Source organism: Buceros rhinoceros, unplaced genomic scaffold, assembly GCF_000710305.1.
Source record: "Buceros rhinoceros silvestris isolate BGI_N320 unplaced genomic scaffold, ASM71030v1 scaffold17909, whole genome shotgun sequence".
Taxonomy (NCBI): domain Eukaryota; kingdom Metazoa; phylum Chordata; class Aves; order Bucerotiformes; family Bucerotidae; genus Buceros; species Buceros rhinoceros.
The window spans coordinates 11,047-32,639 of NW_010433646.1; the positions used below are offsets into that span (position 1 = coordinate 11,047).

Consider the following 21,593-nt stretch of genomic DNA (forward strand, 5'->3'; position numbering starts at 1 on the left):
GAATGCCAGCTGTAGATTGGTTTGTTTGGGCAAAGCGGGGAGGGAAGTGGACCTCTGGTGCGTCAAGATCAACAGATGGACCCATATCTCTGCGGGAGAAGTTGCCACAAGGTGGTTCCTAGGGACCGCAATCCCTTTAGGCAGAGGACCCCAGTAGCCAAAGCATCACCAGCTACAGCCCCATATGCTCATGGACCTGACTTGCTAATCACACAGAAGGAGGCCATGGTGGTGGAGGAGGAGTGAGCAGAGGGCAGTGACATGGTAGACATAGAGAACGTGGTGTTAATTGAATGAACTTTGGACCACAGTAATGATGTGATCCTCTGAATTCAACCCTCACAGGGAATGCCATATGTGCTTGCTGAAGTCCTAGCAGCCACCAACATGAATCTTCATGGTACAGTTCCACTCATACAGCCCCTCTGGCCCTGCAGTTCTGTGTTAGACAACAGTTAGCGTATCACCTCAGCAGAAGGGTCTTTATGCTTTGGGGAGTGCTGAGGAGGAGGTGGTACCTGATTATAACCCTTGTCATCTCTAGAGCAAACTACCACCTTGATTTCTTTGGTCAATCCTTCATTTTCTGGTCATAGTAAAAGGGACCTCATTTATCTAAAACAAACAATCGCCTTTTGCATCTTTGCAAGTGTTGCTGTGGCTGTAACTCATACCATCACACAGAGGTGACACAGCTTTTGAGCTAGACCTGTTTGGGATTCTGTGAAGGCACCAGGACTACCTGTACTATCGCAGCTGGATATCAGAGAGTGTAACTGAGCTTCTTTCTGGCCAGTGGTGCGTGCAGGAAGGACAGCACATCTTCCTTGTGCTCTGCATTGCTCACCTGAGCTAGGGGAGTGATGCTGCGGGGACAACATGAGCCAGTTAGCAGGGAAGCAGTGTGAGTTTGGGGAGAAGTAGGGCAGATCTGTCTGCATGATCAGGACTTTGCTCAACACACAGTGTGAAAAAGAACCCATGAAGGTTTGCTTAAGCATCCAGGAGATGATAAGAAAAAAACAACCCCGAAACCAAACCAAACCCAAAGCAAAACAAAACAAAAAACAAAACGAAACAAATGATTCTTTGGGCTGAAGTGAAATTTGACTGTGTTTTGAATTGCATTCTTCCACCCATTGTGTGTCCTATATCTCCCCCAGTGAGGGAGGTAACTAAAGGCAGGAGCACGGAAAGAAGCTGATTGATAAATGACCTCTCAGAGAGTTGATGTGAGCTAAATCGTAAGTGGAGTGGAAAGATATGAAGAGAGAGAGATGGATGGTCTCTCAGGAGCCCTCTTGAGGCTCTGATGCTGAGAATAGGACACCAGACTCTTAAGTAGGAAGAGGGCTTTCCGCCTAACTGGAGCCAGAGCCTCTTTGTTTAAATAGAAGTGTAGTTTTAAACTGAGCTCTGGTATGACTGAAGAAGGAATGATACATATTTGAGGAGGTGGCTGGAGTCCGTTGGCATTGGAAGTAGAGACAGTGAGGTTGGTGTTCCAGTGGTGTTGACAAGAGGGGGCACAGTTGCAACATCTGCAGAAGGGAGCTCTGAGATTGATGGAAACAAAAATAATAATAACTGAGGTTGATCCCGCTGAAGCCATGGCTGCAAAGACCGGTGGAGCAGAGAATGGAGGCAGAAGCTGCATGTCTGCCAGCTTTTGCCGTGCAAAAGAAGTATTTCTGCTTTTAAGGTGTTTAAGAATAAACATGAAGCTGCAGGGGTGTGGAGAGGGCTGACTTACCTGAAACACCTGTGGTGGTGTTCATTTTAAGTGTGAGCTGGGCCAGATGCTCACAGGCGTAGACATTCCTGCAGGCTTACTGGGAGGACCGCAGGGGAAGGAGACAGCAGCTGAGTGCTGTGGACAACAGCTGGGCTCATGCTATTGGCTGCCTAAAATGAAGTTATCTGGCAGTCAGGCAGTTCCTATCAGCTGTGCCTGAAAAGAAATGTCCAGTGCTGCAGAGGAGTGGGGAGAAACCACTAATTCTCCTTTAATAATTGAGCAAACTCTAAAGAAACACAGGACTATCCTAGATCAAAATTCCTATTTTTGATGTATTTTCCCAAAATACATCTCCAAAGGCCTTTGTGTCAGGCAGAAGTAAGGTGTGAATGTCCGGTGTGGACTCTAGTTACGACTTGAGGCTTCTCTGTGGCAAAATCACCCATGTTTTTGAGGAGTATGTGGTAACAGCAAGCAGACAAGGAGCTTTGTTCCTGACAGACGGCTAGACAGATCTGTCAAGGATGATGTAGACACAGTCTTCCAGGAGGCAGAGGGATAAGCAAAATGCTCTTTTCCAGCCCAACATTTCCTTGACTCTGGATCCAAATACCTTTAGCAGATTTCCGGATTAAATAAAGGCATTAAAGACCTCTACTGCTGAATGAGGTTAACCATAAACATGAAACTGTGCCTGCAGAAGGAAGGATGTTAACGTGTACCATTATGGTCCTGAGTCTTTTTTTTAAGGGTAAGAAAATAAAAAATAGTTGCAGATGCTGGCATTGGCAGGAAGGTCCGTGCAGTACAACCATCCTGATACAGGATGGTGAAGTACTTGAGGCATGTTCTACCTGGATCATTAGAAAAAGCACCCAAAGCCAATCAGAAAGACCATTGCAAGAAGTCCATGAACCATGCCAAAATCTTGTAGAAATACAGGAACTGCTGGGTCAATGAACAAGAGGCCAAAGGAAGGGAGATACTGTAGCTACATCTTGGTTCAAGGTATTTTTATTCCCCTCGTTACACTGAAAGGCTCTTTGGAAACGTGTTGTGTCCAGTGTTTGAAAAACTGGCCACTGTTTCTTCAGGTTTGGCCTGTGTTTGTTAGAAGGCGCCTAAAACCTGAAAAAGAGAAGTTAGTATCTAGAATTATAAATCAGTTCAATGAGGATAATTATTCTGAAAACGTTTCTTTTGCATTTGTGTGGCCCAAGTGTTGCAGAAATGGAGTGATACAGGAAATTAAATAACCACAAACTCTCCAGAAAAATAAGAAAGCAAAACTGACAAGTTGCTTTTAATAATCTGGACTCCCTCAGAAATGCTCAAAACCAGAAGATTTACAAAGAAGAGTAAATGGAATAGTTGTGCATCTTTCCAGCGGGACAGATGAGGGTGCAAGTTTACTTTGTATCAGGACTACGCATGACAAATATTCATCAAATGTGAGGAAAAAAAGGTTATGACCTCAGCTCAGAAACAGGAGGGTTTGTTTCCAAGAGAGATTTGGTGGTTCTGCTCTGCTTCTCTTTCCAGCTCGCAGAAATAATGAGGGGTTTGGCTTGAAAAATCTTCTCTCCAGAGGGAGGTAAGTTCATGTTGTCTACTGAAAAACGAAAGGCGTAGCTGAAAGAGATTCTTCTCTTGATTAAGACTTTGGCTCCTTTCATATGAGCAAATTAAGAAGTGCTGGGGAGCGTTCCTGGACACTGGACCCTCTTTCCATTTCTAGAGAGACTTAAAGAGCGGCTGGTTTTGGCTCTAGCCTGGCAGGACCTGTGGGGTCCCCACCCAGCTCTATTTCACTGTCTTTTCAAGCACTGTCTTTTCAAGCTAACTATTAGACATGAATACATCTGCTTCTGGATGGAACCCCACCATCTGGGTCCTGTTCACTGGCCATCAGAACATCGGCAGTAGGACAGGTCTTGGCCATCTTTGGGGTAGATGTAATCGTAGTGGAGAAATGGTTATTCCAGGGTGGGATTGGCTCAACCTATTTTAGGTAGCTTCTTCAGGATGGGGTGATTCTCCCCTACAAGTAGTTATGTCTCTTTACTGCGTACGACAGAGACTGGGGTTATAGCCCATCTGTGCGCTGCGTATATTCACATGATTCCGCCCATAATCTCTTCACCAACAGTGAGGCTACAATTTCCCAGTCTCTTTATCCCGACCGAAACGCAGTTGCTTCACACCATCCCTGCTGTCATCATTGCTGCGTAGTGCAGGCACCTGCATCCGTGCTGGGTCAGTCACATCAGGGACTGGATGCAGCTGCAAGCTCTCTTGTCAAGGAAAGATAAGAAGAAGGGATGATTTTAGAGCAACCTGTTCCCTGATTCCAAACCCTACACAGGCACTGGGCTGTGCTGGAAGAGGTTGGGAACCTGCAGCGTGATTTGGCGTGGAAAGCTGATGAATGTCTTTGGACTTTAGTCTTCATTCAGGTCAAGTTAATGCAGTTGGTACATAGAGACTTAAGGAGAGCAAAGCATAAATTCTCTGGTTTTAAGACCCATCTTTAAATGTATCTGCTAGAGGGGTTGTGGATTCTGCCCTAGATGTCTGCAATGCCCACTAGCATTCCCAGCAAATATTTTCTGTAATTGCCGCAATGGGAGGAATAACAACCCTTTCATAGCTGTAAATCTGTTCCCCTGCGTTAACTCCGCTGTAGCTAAATCACACAGAAGATCAGAAAATAGACCTGAGCCTCTGGTCTTGCCTTGTGCACAACAAATGCAACAGAGAGAAACCACGTGAACTCAGCAGAGCCCGAACAGCCGTGTTTGTAGGCTATATATAGGAGACTGGGTCATGTTACCGATGCACGAAACTTGTTCTAAACACAACATCATGAGATGTCCTAGAGACTTTTAAAGAGAAAGACCCATCCCCGTTGCTAGCCATTGGCCCCGGAAAAGTCTACATGGCAGAAGAAACTCTTTGCCTGTGTCCTCTGCCTGCAGGTGATGGAGAAGGGTTTGGCTGGAGGGCATCACCTGTGTTTTGAAATCAAGTTGTCTCATGAAGTTTTGGGATGCTCTGTAGTTGCACGGAGTCTGGTGTTGGACCTTTCCCATCAGCGACCTCTGACCCTGCCTTTCCTTGCCTCCTCACCCCACCACCTTTGGGAAATGCTGCGAATGGAGTGGCTGACTATGGAGAGAGGGAAAACTAAATGACTATGCAAATTCTCCTCCTTTCCCCCTAAAAGGGAAGTGTGAGAAATGTTGGGTGGCTCCCAGAGAAGTTCGGAACTGCCTCATTTATCAGTAGACTAGTTGGATCTCTGTTGAAATAACAGGTGGTATGGGCACCCAAAATTAAAGTCACTCAAGGGAGTTGCTTAGATCCCTGTTCCTAGCGTATAGTCTGTGGGATATGAGGAGTCCGGGGGCAGAGATAGAGACTCCGGTCACCACTGCCAGTGTTCAGTGTTGCTCTTGAAATCTGCAGGAAGACCCTGATGTGTGTTGAGTCATAGTCATGGGCAGGTCTCCACCAGCTATATAAACAGATCTTTGCAGGGTCATGACATGGCTTTTTGGCTGGGACATGCCTTTCAGGAGGTGAAGGAAAGGTCATACCCTTCAGCCATGACTCCCGGTTCCTCTCCCTCTTGGCGATGCTGATCCTCAGATTATGAACTCATTTTGCACGCAGAGCTTTGCCTCAAAAAGGGGAGAGAGATGGAAATATTCCTTCTGACGTCTAGAAAATGGAAGTTTGATAACATTAGGAAAGCAGCATCTCAAATTCAGAAATACTTCCCCACCCCTCCCCCAGGTTGGCCCTCAGTCAGTAATTTGCCATCTTTCCTGCATCATGCATCCATTTTCATTCAGCGAAACATAAAAGCATAAATCCCACTGAAGGCAGCTGTCCTCAACGCAGTTCTTCCGCTGGCTAAGAGCAGGATCTCATTTTGTCCTCTCTCCTTAACCCCAGTTGAATAAGGATATTAAGAAGTTTATTGCTTCCTAATATCATCTGGGAATGATTTCCATATGTTGCATTATTTTCCGGATGGGGCAAAGCTCCCCTGTGCCAGTGAAGCAGGGCTCGGTATCGCTGAACCCCAATTACGCTGTATTTTAGTGTTTTATTGGGGGAGAGGTTGCAGATGGCCCTTTATAGAAAGATGTATTTCATCCTTAGTTTTCCGATCCCTTATAGTATCCTTTCCACTGGGAAATTAAGCAGACAGTCTCCATATCCATCACAGCTGCTTCTAGTGTTAAATTAAACTGCTGCCGTTCCAGCGAGCCGTTGCTGGAGCTGAGTTGTGTTCTTCCTTAACTGTTTATGGCTGTGGATGAGAGCCAGCTAGCAGCCCTGCAGCGGCCAGCGCTTGGAGATACAACCTGGGAAAGAGATGGCTGGTCCAAAGCCAGGGTGGTTTCAGGAAAGACAGTGAGAGAGAAGCAGGAAACCAGTTACCTGTCTGATTTATTGGGCGGGGTGAAGAAATTCACTCCAGGACAGAGTGCTCACACACTGGTACAACAGCCTTTGCAAGGCTTATATGGGCAGCTGTTGATCTGCTAGTGCTAGTGATACCTACATGCTTTGCAGCTGGATAGAGCACTCGCATGTCTACTGGTGGCTGCAGAACATCTCATGCAATAGACTGGTTTATGTGAAGCCCCAGTACACGTCTTTAAGATCTGATATGTAAGGAAAATCTTCTCTGAGGGTGGCAGAGCCCTGGCCTAGGCTGCCCAGAGAGGTTGTGAAGTCTCCTTCTCTGGAGAGATTTGAAACCCGCCTGGAAGCCACCCTCGGCAACCTGCTCTGAGTGACCCTACCTTAGCAGGGGGTTTTACTAGATGATCCCCAGAGGCCCCTTCCAACCTCACCACACTGTGATTCTGTGATTCTGTGATGCAATACAGGGGATTTTTTTGAAATTTAATGGCTTGAGGAATCATATCAAAACCAAATCTCTACAGTAGAGGTGCTCCACGTGAACAGATCATCCCCAGACACTGCCCTTTGCTCTCAAAGGAAAGAAACGGGTTCATCACATGCTAACAGAGGGGTCTAAACTGGGTCCAGCTCGTGATCTGAGGGTGCCAGTTTCTGTCTGTCCCTCTCTCCAGGACCTGCCTCACATGGAGACGCAGATGCTGTAGACTTCTAGACTTAAGTCCCATCCATGTTTTCACAGAATTGCAGACTGCTTGAACTTGGAAGTCATCTTGTCCAACCCTTCTGCTCAGGCAGGGCCACCTGGAGCCCGTTGCCCAACACCATGTCTAAGCGGGTTTTGAGTATCTCCAAGGACAGAGACTCCACAATCTCGCTGGGAAACTTGTTCATGAAGTGCTTGACTGCACAGGGCCAAAACGAAGTATCTCACTGGAGGGAAGGGAGGGGTTGTCCAGCATTTAAGACTAAGAAAGGTTTTAAATGTTTAGGGAGGAGAGCCACAGTCTGAACAGGTATCTTGCGGCACATCCAGACAGTGGTTTTTGGAGCAGTGATGTGAGTATTTAGCAGGACAAGATGCTTTTACAGTTTGAACTATGTTGTAGCTACATTGATTTCATTGAAATGTGATGAATGCCAGGCTCAAACTCTTTGCTGATTTTATTTTTTTAGTACTTGAGCCAATAGTGCTACATTTTTGTGCTGAGAATTCATCAGAAAACTTCTGGCTTCCTTTAGCAACACTCACGTTCTTAGATGCCCAACGTGCTGACTAGTGATTTTGTCTAATGCTGAATTTTTATGGGTGAGTGTCGAAAGTCCTGCACTTCCTCCTGCTCCATCCATGGGACAGTAGTTTCTTAAAGCAAAGAGTGTATGAACTGGGGATTTGGAAAAGGATATATAATCTCTGGTCTAGCAGACACCAGAAATATTAGTGGAGTATGGCAGAGGCAGAGAGACTGCATCTCCAAAGGGGCACGATGCAGATGTTTGGGCTGTTGGCCTTGGCTTTTGGTAGCTTCCCACACTGATGCTGCACTGAGCAGATAGAACATGCAACTGCTTGGATTCCCCTTCTGCTGCCAGAGACCCTTTGATTTGTTTTCCCTTTTGTCTTCAGATTAAGTAGGCTTTCTATTTTTGAAACAAAGGAAATGGCTAAATAATTGCATCAGAGGAGGGAATGTATATACGTATATTTCTACCTGTTAAAGAGATTTTTTTCCAACTTAATTTGATCAGATTTCTCTGCTTCTGTCAGTCCAGGTAGAAATTTTTGCCTTTTTGTGCCATGGGCCACTCATAAACCATTCTCTGTGCTACTGTGCAGTGCCACAAATGCCCCTCCTTACAGTTACCCGAGCTCAGATATCTAAATGCAAGTGGCTTTCCAGAGCAAGTTCATCAGGCACTTAGCCACTGTGTTTCTGAAACACTCTTCAGAGACACTGCCCTCATCCAGAGGAGAACAGGCTTGTCCTAATCTCCTGTATCCATTCCCAGGAGGTGCTTTGCTTTTCCCATTAGCTTCTGTAAAACAGCAGATGAGCTGATGTTTTCCCATTGAGGGCAATGCCACATGCAGAGGCCTCTGGACAATCTTCAGAGAAGGTCTGGTAGCTGCTGGTGGCCCATGATCTGTTCATTCCTACAGATGTATGGGAGACAAGAGTCACGGGATTTTCGTCACTCTTTCTCTCCTATCCTGTCTTTCCCAGAAACCTGATGGGTTTTTTTCTCTTTTGAGCTCAGTGTTAGTGAATATCGATGCCAGAATAGTTGTTGTTTCAGTCCCAGTGCTAACTGTCACTGTCTTCATTTTATAGAACAGGAAGAAGGAGAAGATCTTGCTGTACCCAGGACACAAGCAAAACAACAACCTGCTGTGACCTGGACACGCACTAACAGAAAGTTGTTCTGAGATTTACATTCACCCTAGACTTTTGCACAGGGAGCTGATGGAAACTCATCACTCCGCACTGCTGGGTAAGAGAGAAGACACTCAAGCAAAGGGCTACGACTTGGTTTCTCAAGATTTCCTCTCTCCTTGATGGTCTTGCCTCCTGTCTCCTTGAATAGAGAGTCCAAGTTTTAAAGTCATCCCAGCCAGAGACACAGTTATCCTCGTTCTTCCAGCTGAGAAAATCCTTTCCATGTTGTCCACAACTGTGATGAAAAGAGAAGATCCTCTTGCCAGAGACTGAACTTGTCTGACAGGGAAATACCATTTACAGGTAAGAAAACGCCATTCCCAGCAAAGAATCTGGATCTTTTTCTGTGTGAGGCTGGAGAAGCTGCCCTTGGGATAGAGCATTGTACGTGCAACAAGAAGAGACTTGGGCTGTATCCCACACCACAAGTCATTCAACTTTCTGCTGTTTAGTTGAACAATATATAGTGATGGGACTCATGTCTTTTAACTTTGGTTGTCCAGACGCGGACATCTGCAGCTAAGTTCAGAGTACCTCTTGCTCCACATTGACTAGAAGGGGAGCCAGGAACAGCAAGTTCAGAAGCTGGCACAAGAGTTGGGTGGTAAATCCCAGTCCTTGAGCCCAGATGGCACAATGATGGGCATCAGCTCCAGCTGTTAGGTTTCACTTAAATCTTGTCTCTGGAAGCTCTTAAAGAGCCTACAGAGAAGGCCAGCCCAAAGGCTTTGTTGTTTCCTGGCATCTTGATTTTATGTTTCTGATTTCAGCTACCTAAAGTTAACCTGAGACCCTTTTTTTTTTCTTTTTTGGTCCACTCTCTACACAGTGTGGTTCATATGAGCTGAATTTTCTCTTTATAGCTTCACTTACAAATATGGGTCAGCACCCAGGCAGCTGAATGCCTGAGATCATTTCCATGCGGTATATAGTACACAGTTATTTCACGGTTTCACGTTCGGCTCGCAGGCTTCCAACAGCCTTGTATTCCCGAAACCCCTTCTATTCTCATAGCTCTCAGGTTCTTGAATGTCTGACTCAACCTAAATTACAGCAGAGATTATCCCAGCCAAAAAAGTCTCAATTTGGTTTCTGTTTATTGTCATTCTCGTTCCTGACAACTGGCGTCAGGTCACTAGTTCTGAGAGCTGCTGCTGCGGGTCTTTCCAGCCTAGCGATGGGTTCAGCTCTGCGGTTATGCCGACAGCTGTGTTACGTTACCTTACGCACATTAAGGGGCGCTTGGTCAGTCCGTCATCTTCCTAGACAGTGGAGGAAGCCCAAGAGTCTCCAGCTGGGTGGATAACTAACGGCCGGCGCGCCCCTGTCCGACAGAGATAAGAGGCTGGTTAAAACCAGGGGAATTTTTAGACTCTTCCCAAATATTGCCTGTCTTTTCTTTGACACAGGACTTGTCATGTCTCCCTTCCTGCGTATTGGTTTATCCAACTATGACAGTGGTCCTTACCTGCCGTCCCAGGGGGAGGTGATTAACCCTTACTGCGCTGTGATGGTTAAAGAAGCCGTGGAGTCAGGTAAGGGAGGAAGTGTTAAATATGTGTGAGCTTTTAAAAGACATATGTGTGCTTTACTGCATCGTTTCTGGGTGCAGGAAGCACACTGGTAAATCTTTATAAGGGTTTGTGAAGAGCTTTCAGTGTCTCAGCACAGTGCAAATTTGGGTTTGGCATGGCCTGCAAGAAATCTGATTTGAATATGCTGCCAAACAGATCTACCTCTTCAGTTTGAGGTCATTATCAAATGACCAAATTACAGGACCCAGCATATCTGGGAGAGCATCATGTGAGCTGGTTTTGGTTTCACTTTTCTACGAGCGGTTGCTGGTTTGTCAGTGGGACTCCAGACAGATGAATTCTGGGTGTTCTAGAAACAAGCTGGAAGGGCTGTCCGCGTTTCACTTTTTTTTTTGAGGAACCGACAGGTGCAGAAAAACCCGTCTTTGCAGAGAGAGTTAATTTCTCTGGGTAATTGCTGGATTATATAAAAGGTTTGAAAGCGAAACCTCCTGCTAAGCTGTTTTCTGTGGCCGGTTATATCAATTGCTGCACACTTTTCCTGACTGAACGACGCCGATGAATCCTCATCGGGAAAGCATTTCTTACATGTCTTGTGTATGAAAATGGTCTCAGTTACAGGATGAAATTTTTTTCAATTCTGCTTTTTGAGAATCATGAAGATTAAGATCTTCAGTGTTGGGGAGTTCCTCACATTGGCCATTATTTATCTTAATAATCTTTGACAAATTCCTAACTTGACTGCTGTGATTCTTTAAAAAAAGTAAATCAACTTAGAAATCCCTTTTTTTGCCTTGGGAATCCCCATGACTCTGATCTCCAGAGGATGTTAAAGAAGTTTTAAAAAAAGAAAATTTAGATTTTTAAAATAATTCAGTATTTCCCTGAGTTTTATGTTTGCTTGTTTATTTGTTTGTTTTCAGGGTCGGCTTTTATCACATTGCACTTTAGCTTGGCTTAAATTATACTTTAAATGACTGTGGAAGATGTGGTGACTGGTAAATCGAACAAGAAAGAAAATACTGCATGACAAGATATCCTTAAGATCTCGCTTTTTGCTGAAAATATGTCCTGTTTCAGCTCTGTGCAGGGCTCGGCGGTTTGCTTTAATGAGGCTGTTGAAAGCCATAACTCAAATTGAAGTCTCTGTCAGTTCAAAAGTGAATAAAATCAATTTGGTCAGAACAGACCTATATTTATGTGTCTTACACAGAGCTGAAAGCGTTTTCTGGCATTTAACAAACAAAATAGAACTAAGGGATATAATTTTTGTGCTCCTGAGAGTCAACAATCATAATCGTAATATCCCTACCAACAAGAAATTTTTAAAAAGAGTGTTTTGGGGAACTTTTCTCCATTAAGGAGGATTGACTTGAGGAAAAATTATGTCCTTGAATTAGAAGATATCTGTTTGCTGCATAATTGCACTTGTCTAGCTCCAAGCATGGTGGGGCAGCCAGGGTGTCTTCTCATTATGTCAGGATTAGCAGCAGGAACCTCCTGAGACTGATGAATCTCAGACTCCCCTCTTAGGGTGGGTTGAACCACCCTTGGGAGGTGTTAACTGCTGCTGGTGGAGAGTGTTCAAATGTGTAGGTGGCTGATCTTACCTTAAGGTGACTAAGCCAAAATGAGACCACAGTGGGATCCGTCTCCCCTATAATTCAGTCTTCTGCAAAGTTACTGATACCTGAGCACCTTGACCACCCTTGCATTACAAACAGGGGAACAAACAGCAATTTCCATGGTGGGATTCATCTCATCTTGAGGAAGACACCCATAATGAGTTTGATGAATCCCACACTAGTGCTCTCTGCTGACTCCAAGGGCAGTTTAGACAGTCCACTCAGACATATGCGTCTAATGTTCAGTGAGATGCCAGAAATGCTCTCAACATGACCATCCCAAGGAGCTGTCATGTTCTGACGGGCTCAGAGAAGGCAAAAGGCAGCGAAGATCTCAGGACAAATATTAGCTGATTATATTTGAAATAGCTGCATCCCTGCTTTGTGATTTTTTTTGATCATGGTTTGCTCCCTGGATCTCTGTTTTCACAAAACGCTTGCTACTCAGTGGTAATGGGACTGAAAAAAAAAATTATGTTGGTGCCCCGATATGCAAATTTTGGCTAATGTGGCATGTCCAAGGAGCAAGAGCAAACCAACTTCACAGCTAGTTAAGAGGTGCAAAGAAGCCTGAGTCCCAGCCTTGTGCTCTGGCACAGATTTCTTCAGGACAAATGATGGCTGTATAGCAGCGAGTGCAGAATGCAGGGCAGGACATGCCTCAACCCAGAGCTGAACGCGGGACAGAACCAGTCTCAAACCCCTGCAGGCTCTGTGGTGGACCTGGACTGGTAGATTTTTGCAAAGTCCTGGTATGGATCAGGTATATACCATGTCTGGCATTAGAAAAGCATGAAGAGTTCGGGGTGGCAGTTTTGATCGTTTGTTTCTTTGGGGTTTTTTTGCAAACAGCAGTGGATGATGATAAATATGTTTGAATCCCCTCCAAAAAGGAATTTTGAGTCTGACTTCGGGTTCATGCCAAAGGTTGTCCCTTGTCAACCAAATGTGATGACTAAGTCATTGGGACAGAGGTCCCCAGGGGTCTGGGAGTAATGCACATCATCTGTAGACACAGGGGCGTCACAGCAAGGCCACCCTGAAGAATTTCAGAAGCTCAAGAAAGATCTTGGGCAGCTGTTTTGTTTTTTCCACTTGTTTATTTCGTAGGAGAGATCGTGGTATTTTACTATATGTTTTAAAGGCAAAAAACCTCCCACACCTCCGTAGTGTTAAAGCCTCCAGAAGTGTTAAAGCAACTTATTCCTGATGACAAACCATTTCAGAGATCGTAGGTGCCTGTGAGCTATAAAAAAATCTGCCCTTTAAAAAGGGCTTCTGCCTTCACGAGCCACCCTCCTCCTGGTGCCATTTTACCACCTGTCCTGGTGACATTTGCTTTGTGAAAGATCCAGCTCCGTGTTTGAACTTGGGAAGCCTTCAGGGAAAGTGCTCCCAGCTACAGTGGAAGCTGCTGCCCGGGAAAGACAGATGCTACTTTATTTTTCAGGAAGCCAGGGTTAGATGAATCCCTGGCAGAATTCCACAGGCGTCAGCGGGGATGTGCTGGGGGTGACTGTCTGCTCCCGTGTATTGGCCAGTTCATTCACATTCCAGGCTCTGTTTATTTACACTGGATGGCTTGGAGCGCAGTGCAAACAGCAGCACTTGGTTCACTTGTCTTTCACATCCGTGGAGTTCCACTGATGCAGCAAGGAAATAACGGTCCTTACCGAGATTTCTGTTCTCCCTGATGCTGGGAAGTTTATGTCTCATTTTTCAGTCTCGTTTTTAGGTCTCGTTTGCTTTTGTGGAAAAAGTGTATTGAATTAAGCCTGCAGACAATGAGCTCCATGTATGATTGCCTAAATCCGCGTATGTGAAAAGTCAACCCCGCTTAACTGACAGAGATGGTTTCACCTTAGTCTGAGATGCTCTAAACTTCGGGAAAACTGATCTTGAACTTAAGATGTACCTGCACAATGGGGTCGTACGGGGGCACAACAAGGGTGAGAGGTGATTTCACGCTGCAGGAGAGATCTCTGCTCAGTTTTGTGCTGCAGACCCGTGCTGATGGGTTGCAGCTTAAATCAAGTGTATGTAATTGAACCAAGTGCAAAACTGCTTTTTGGGTGCTGGGTCAGGGAGTGAAATTTCAGCAAGGTGGTGTTGGTTGCAGGTTCCTGCATGCCTTTCCCCGAGAAGATACTTTCTCACCCTACATCTGTGTAGTGAGTGAAGTTTATGTAGTGGTTCCTGCAGCCGTTTCTCCAGTGCATGGGGTGGTGAAGGGAGGGGTTTTTGTAGCAATCTTAGAGTCCTGATATTTGTTCTCTCCCCAATAAACATTCTTTCATTTCCTGAGGTGAACATTACACAACCAGGAATCACTGTTTCCTTTTTTCCTTCTCCTCTCCTGCCTCCATAACTCTGGAGCTTGTTCACCCATCTTAATCCATTCCAAAGGAGTGAAACAAGCCTCAGAAATCCTGGAGTTCCTGCCTGTGGAAATCAAAGCTGAGCGGAGGGAAGAAACCTGAATTAGTCCTCCCATCCAGGGAAAGATTTTCTCCAGCACGTATCGCGTTCCATGTGCTTTTCTAGCTGGGTGGGATGAGGGAAACACTGGGATTATTGGAAAAAGGCGCAGGGTCTTTAGCTGACAGGAGTTGCAGGTCTGCTGCTCACACAAATGCTTTTTATTCTCTTATTCCTCCAGCTTTAGTGTGTGATGGGTTAACGATTTGCAGAGGGTAACTGAAATAAGGTTTACCCTGAGTAAGCATCCAAGCCTTCTACAGGGCTGTACGAAAGAACACTGGCGGTATGAAAGAAAGCTGGCTGAGACTCTCTTCAGAGAGAACCAGCTAGAGGTAGCTCTCTGCAAGCTAATGTGAAGCCTCAAAGATACTCCTCACCCTTTTAAGATGTGTCTGCTACGAAAGGAGAGGAATTAAAGCATGAAGAAGTAGTGTAGGAAAAGTTTGATAGGCTGAAAACTACGTTGCTGTGGTTGTGGTTGCAGGTCTGCAAGATGGTTCATGTATTAACATCCCTGAGTTAGCTGAGATGGAGCTGCAGCCGAACCTCAACCACAAAATGCACCCAGCTTTTGGGGTACTGAAGCAAAGCTGTTTCATTTTGCATTGCCATGGGACAGATGATACATCTCAGTGAGGAGATTCAACTGGTTGGATGTATCTATGGTATCTACATTTGAGATCTACTCGATAGAATTAATGTAGTCAAGGGTGGAAATTATCTTGTCTAGGGTAAATGTCTGTGTTCAGTCAAATGAACACACCCTAACTCTGTTGATTTAAATTTATTATATTCTCTCCACTGGCTCTGAATGTTCATACTGATCAGATATGGACAAACACATCGTAGACACCTGAAGTTAAGTGAGATTAATCCCATCCTAGGCTTCACTTCACATAGTAACCTCCTAAGACATTCTTAACATGGTCCATTAGACACTGTGCCAGGAGAGAGACCTTAAGTGGGTAAATAACACAGACCTGTCTCAAGGACTGTGGAGTGGTGGCCTTAGAGCAGATGAAGAGCAAGTACAGTCAACTCAAACCACTTCTTCTCCACAGAAAATGGCCAGGTGTATGTGCAGAAGAAGCCCACCATGTACCCACCCTGGAACAGCACTTTCGATGCCCATATCAACAACGGCAGAGTCATGCACATCGTCGTCAAGGACAAAAGTGCTGAAATGGTTTCAGAGACCACGGTGGAACTCAAGGTGCTGGCGGAGAGGTGCAAAAAGAGCAATGGGAAGACAGAGATATGGGTGAGTATCATTAGCTCCTCTTGTAGGATGTGATGGGGAGCCGCCCTGGGGTGGGGGAAAGCCTCGTGTCAGTGCCAGGCTGTGGCTGTAACCAGCAGTGCAGTAGGAACTGGAAAGGAAAACATTTTGAGTCTACTTGGGTTTGACTTAAAGGAAAGACTTCTATGCATTAAACAAACAAACAAACAAACAAACTATGGCACCTTGATAGTACCTGTTGCTGTAACATTGAAACATGTCCTCTGTTAGCGAAGATACTGGTTCACATGAGCTGTGCCCACGTATCCATCTTCACTTCGGAAACCCATTGGAGACAAATGGTGATATGAGTGGCTAAACATGAATTATTTCATGTGCTCTGGGGAAACAGCTTTCGACATATAATCTAACATCAAGTAACTGATTCACAGCTGCCTGGACTCAGAGTTATGTCAGAGGAACTCCTTTAAAATCACTGGAGGTGGACTGGAGTAGATTTGAAGTAACAGGCTTCATAAGGATGCGAAATGTAAGGTTGCATTTCCTGGTAGTCCAAGCAAGAAAGTTCTTGAGAACAGTCTTTCAGCATGTAGTATTCAGCAGCCATGCCATGAATAACGAAAAACATCTGGAGATGAACTGATTTTCTGGATTTTTTGTTTGTTTTGTTTCTCATGCCAGTTCTCAGGCTAAGCTGCTTGGGTTAAGAAGAGAGCAGGAAAGTCAAAAAGGTCTTAGTCACTTAACAGCCCCAAGAGCAAGGTTTGGTAGAGGTTTGCACATTGAACACATAACTTGGAAGAAATTGAGATGCTTAGGGATGGAACTGAAAACCAAAAGTCTTTGCTCAGCATCAGTCCAACCCCAGGCTTCAAAGCCATGTGAGGCAGCAGCCTGGTGAGGAGGAGAGGGGGCATATAGCCTGGGTGCTGCTCGCTTGCAGCAAGAGTAACAGACCTGAGGTCGAGTGGAGTTGGGAAACTCTGGTCCTGTTGTGTCCCAGCCTAGTCCACTCACTCCCCAACACAAGTCATGAACTACGGAGGGTGGTCCCAGATATCCCAATCCTACAAGGGTCACGAGGGGAGAGAACCACGAATTTCTCACTTTTCTGTGCAAGGGCACTGTTTCATCTGGAAGGCAGAGAGGTGACCTGGCTCAGGCTGTGCTGGAGGTGGGAGGGGAAGGCACTGTTGTAGTTCTTGAGCCGAAGAAATCCTGGAATGCAGGTCTTCTTATCGCAGGCAAGTAGATCCAAATGGGCAGAGGCATCTGTGGACAGAAGTACAGATGTGAGGCATTTCCCAGGTCTGATGGGAAGGCCAGGAAATGTCTGAGAAAGCTTGTATCATCAGTGGTATTAACTGTAATGGAAGCTAGATTTGCAGAACCAAGCTTCTGAAGTTCTGGACTAAAGTTGGCTGGTTTTTTTAGAGGTTCTCCCACTTCCCTCTTGCAAAATCCACTGGAAACAACATCATCACGGTCCTGAGCCAGTGTCTAAAAAAACTCTCTCTGTAGTTGCTCCTATCCCACCTTATTGCCCCACATGAGTAGAGCAACCCAAAAGTTAGCATTTATTGGCATTCATCAATTCCCACTAGGAAAAGGAGACAGCTTGAGTCATCTGAGGTTATTATTGCTTCTTTGAAAGACTGTTTAATGATTGCGCTGGTCTTTTTCTCTTGTTTTTTCACTTACCTCAACCAGCTAGAACTGAAACCTCAAGGGCGAATGCTGATGAATGCAAGATACTTCCTGGAAATAAGTGGCAAGTGATTTTGTTTGCTAATTGATAGATGTGATTTCTGGTTACGTGGGACAGACGCGGTGTCTTCACTGAAAGCAGTGCCTCTGTGATTACTGATTCATTCACAGAAACTGTCATAACGGCTTGAAATGAACACTCCAGAAAAGCAATTTTGATTATATGGTGGGGCCGTGTTTTGCAAGGCAGATTTTTCTTACCACTAAACCGATAGAGGTTCTCGTTATACTAAGTAAGACAGAATAGATACATAAGGATCCAGCTCCCTCTGAAAGCTTTCTGCTCGTACGTATGCGTGTAATATGTGCTGTGGTGTGCGTTACCGTGCACGTGTAGAGGCTGAGATATGATCTATGGTTGACAACACCTAACTATGCGTGTTGGTTGGGCTTTTAAGATCAAAAGCAATATAGGCAAAACAAGAAAAGACCCTAGAGAGTGAATTGTCTGATCAAATGCAGTTTTCTGCTGCAAAGAGAGCTGAGTCATTCCATTGAGCTGGGCTACACTGACTGCTCCAGCCAGACCTTCAGGGACATGGCAGCAGCTCAGTCTCCCTGGACAGGGACACACCATCATTTCCATGTCTTCACTGGGGACCAAATCCTGCCTTCAGAGTTCAATGTCCATGTGAAATGCATTTCGCTTTGTTGAAGAAAGTGGGTTGCAATCCAAGTGCTCAATCTTACCTTCCTGTCTTTGATGCCAAAGGTCTTGCTGCCTTTCACAGAGGTGGGTTGAAGATGCAAGGTACAGATATCTAGAAGGACTTTCCATTTTTAGAAACACAGGTGTAGTGAAAGCAGCTAATAGCCTGTCCATACCGATATTTTCTTCATCCATTCCTCCCTTTAATATAGAATAGACTATTTTCTCCTCCTTACGTGTTGTAAGATATCAGAGAGGCCAAAGCGTAGAAAATGCAAGTTGTGTTTGTATTACAAACGGCAAGATCAGCATGAGATCACACAGGGGGGCAGTTTTCACCAAATACGCATGTAACTTGCTGTGTAATGTGCAAGCAAAACAAAGCAGAGATTGAGAGTGAGGTATTGTGTGCGTGTCTAGATTTGTAGACACAAGCACATACAGAAATGCACACGTGTATGTCCATGTGCAGTCAGAACTGGTTTGTTCGCCGTTCTAAACAGTTTAAATGTTTGCATGGGCACGGCAAACAGCAAAGCAGTTGTTGGCTTGGAAAAATGTGAAGAAAGGGAGTATCCTAGGAAGATACTTATATGTTTACTCACATAGGAACGCATAAAGGATTCGGTTAAATACCCACAAATATATATATACGTGTGTGTTTGTCGGTGTATGTCGATAATTATCAATTTTTATGTAATTTCATCTTTTTTAAGGCATGGTTCTTCAGTGCTATGCTATACAAAGTTAGAATTTGATGTTTAACTGCAAATTCTCTCTCTTTGGGAAATCTCTGGTCTGCATTTCAAAAGCACCACTATGAATATTCAAGGAGCTCACAGTCCCAAATTTAAAGTCATTTTACTGTCCCTGTAGGACTGGTAGATAAGAAAACAACTCAATGAGCCTTGTGTGAGTCTCAGAAAATGTTTTTTTTTCTAAAAAATATCCATTTCCATGAGCGAATCATTAGCTTCAGTCACTCAGTATTTTGGCAACTGCATTTTCTCAAGATGCCTGATCAGGGCAGGGTTCCCTAATGAATATTCTGTTTCCTTTCCCCTCCAGATGCAAAGGACCTGGCTGACTGTGAGACCGAAGGCTTTTTCTCCTTGCACCAGCGCAGGGGAGCCATCAAACAGGCCAAAATCCATAATGTCAAGTGTCACGAGTTCACAGCCACCTTCTTTCCACAGCCCACCTTCTGCTCTGTCTGTCATGAGTTTGTATGGTAAATGAAAACAAATCTATTTATCTCCCCTGTTTAACCCTAGGGACATGGGTAGGTGTGGCCTTAGGGACACGGTTTAGGGTGACTTGGCTGTGTTATGTTTATGGTTGGACATAGTGATCGTCAAGATCATCTCCAACCTCAACGATTCTATGATTCTCCAGTGAATATCGGTGTTGCTGATGTCAGTAAATACATCAGGACTGGACCCTTGGCATCTTACTTGTAGAGTCATCGCATCCCTTCAAGGATGTGATTCACAGTTGTAATTTCAACAGTGAAAATTCCCTTAATTTTGTAGTTTATTTTTTATACATAGTTTTGTCTTTGGCCAAATGCACAGACATGTCTCATCAGCCCAGTTTGCTATTTGGATATTGTGAAATCCAGAGTGTGAGTATGTGCTGAAAAGGCTGTGAAAACCACAGAGGATCATTCCACAGCTAGTTTGAATGAAGACATTTAGATTAAAGAAGCTCTGTAAAGGCTGGTAGAAACCAAAGCTGTTTTATTCTGTTTCTTTCATAAATGATGCTCTCCTTTCTTCCATCGAGGCTTTCAGATAATTCAGAATTAACCATTTCTCTGTGTATTTCAGGGGTCTGAATAAACAAGGCTATCAATGCAGACGTAAGAAACTTTTTTTACTTCCTTGCTATCGTTATTTACTTGATCAATTCTTAAGGAATTTGTTTACTAACACCGCGACACGCTTGTTCTTTCAGAATGTAATGCTGCCATTCATAAGAAATGCATCGATAAAGTAATAGCCAAGTGTACAGGATCAGCGATCAATAGCAGAGAAACCATGGTAAGTGTGATTATTTGGCTGCTTTTAAAAAACTTGGAGATCATTCAGCTGTCTCCTGTTGTCAGACAACTTCTGATGAAGCAAAAGGTGCTACTGGACTCAAGCTTGTGTGATCTGATCTGTGCTCTACGCTTTTCACATTCCCAGGGGTTTCATTAGCTCCTACGCCTTGATTTACTCAGATGTCCCTGAATAAGCAGTTGCTGAATCAGGACTGACATTTCTCTAATACATGAAGTACAGCTCAGAGGGAAGTCATGGACATGAGGTGGAGGTTTACTGGAGGAAATTCTTCGCTACATGGTGTTAGGCAGGATGTCACACTGAGTTCTAAGAGCAGTACTTTAACATCCCCCTCTGTGTTACCTGAGATTTCCAAACAGTCTGTGGAAGATCCAGCATCTCCACTATTAATCATTTTCTTTTTCTCATAGCAGGTTATAACAAGCCTGCTTTTATGGTGGGCAAGAATGGAACTTAAACTCTTGATAGGACTATTCCCTTTTTCTTAATAGTGTCCCACAGCTTCTGTTTGCTTCCAGTTCTACCCTGGCTCCTGTTTCCTTTTACAGTCTTTATAAACGAGATTCATCTCATCTGTCTTCTGACATCTGCAGAGTGGATGTATCCAACTTTGTCATCACCTTTGACTCCCTATAAAATAAAAGAAGGAAAACTGGCTCTTCCAAAGAGTGATTCATGGCAACAAATGTAGATCTCCATTTTAGGATGGGATGAAAAATTTTTAGAAGTACCCTTGTTTTTCCATTGAGCACAAAGGGAGTCTGGGTGGATAGCTGAGATGCAAGTTATCTGGTTCAGATAAATCATGCCCAGGGATTAAATTACCCAATTCCCAACAGATTTTAGCTTTGTATATGTGAGTAATAGTTATAGATAGTTTCTTGTTGGTGGTCATACTGAAAACTAAAGGGGCAGCAGACCTCCCAGCTTCTGTGGTACAAGCCAGGGGGCTGTTGGTTTTCCATGGAGAGCTGAGGTGGAAAACAGTGAATCACCAACGTCACTTTTCTCTTGCAGTTCCATAAAGAACGGTTCAAGATTGACATGCCTCATCGCTTCAAAGTCTACAACTACAAGAGCCCAACGTTTTGTGAGCACTGTGGCACGCTCCTCTGGGGCCTTGCCCGACAAGGGCTGAAGTGTGATGGTGAGTCCCTGGTGTATGTGGTGAGAGCTGAGCATGGGAGTTGGCTGTTGTCTTTAGAGTGTCACGATCTGAAGAGCCAAATCTCATTTATCACACTTCTCTACAAGATCTGTATGAGATGGCATCCAGGATGGTGAAGGAGTGGTCAAGAGCACCATCCTTCAAGGACAATAATCCTTCGAGGAGGATGACAACTGTCAGTATACAGGAAGATACGTAGTCCATGAAACTGAAGAGTCGCTCCCCAGAGAGGCAAAGAACACCTCAGTGACACCCCTGATCTTCCAAAGTCACTCCTAGTATCAACTTGCATGCTCTGTTTCCGCTAACAGACAGAACCAAGACACTTCATCATCTTCGTAATCCTATGCCAATAGGGACATCCTAATCTGTGCTGAGGGTTCACCTCTGAGCTGATAGACTGTGGGATATTGGTAGCCTGTAGCTGCAAAGGCTGATGGATGAGG

General features: G+C 44.7%; 1 protein-coding gene across 1 annotated transcript in view; it reads left to right on the plus strand.

Moving 5' to 3' along the window:
- Window positions 1–8,818: 8,818 nt before the first annotated feature.
- PRKCQ (protein kinase C, theta) overlaps window positions 8,819–21,593 on the plus strand; it is a gene marked incomplete at its 3' end in the record, with an annotated part of 35,636 nt that continues 22,861 nt past the window's right edge. The window contains exons 1-8 of the mRNA XM_010144197.1: window positions 8,819–8,919; window positions 10,026–10,151; window positions 15,319–15,518; window positions 17,208–17,268; window positions 18,982–19,144; window positions 19,743–19,774; window positions 19,870–19,955; window positions 20,997–21,126. Of these exons, the coding sequence (XP_010142499.1) occupies window positions 10,034–10,151; window positions 15,319–15,518; window positions 17,208–17,268; window positions 18,982–19,144; window positions 19,743–19,774; window positions 19,870–19,955; window positions 20,997–21,126 (790 nt within the window). The remainder of the gene's footprint in view (window positions 8,920–10,025; window positions 10,152–15,318; window positions 15,519–17,207; window positions 17,269–18,981; window positions 19,145–19,742; window positions 19,775–19,869; window positions 19,956–20,996; window positions 21,127–21,593) is intronic.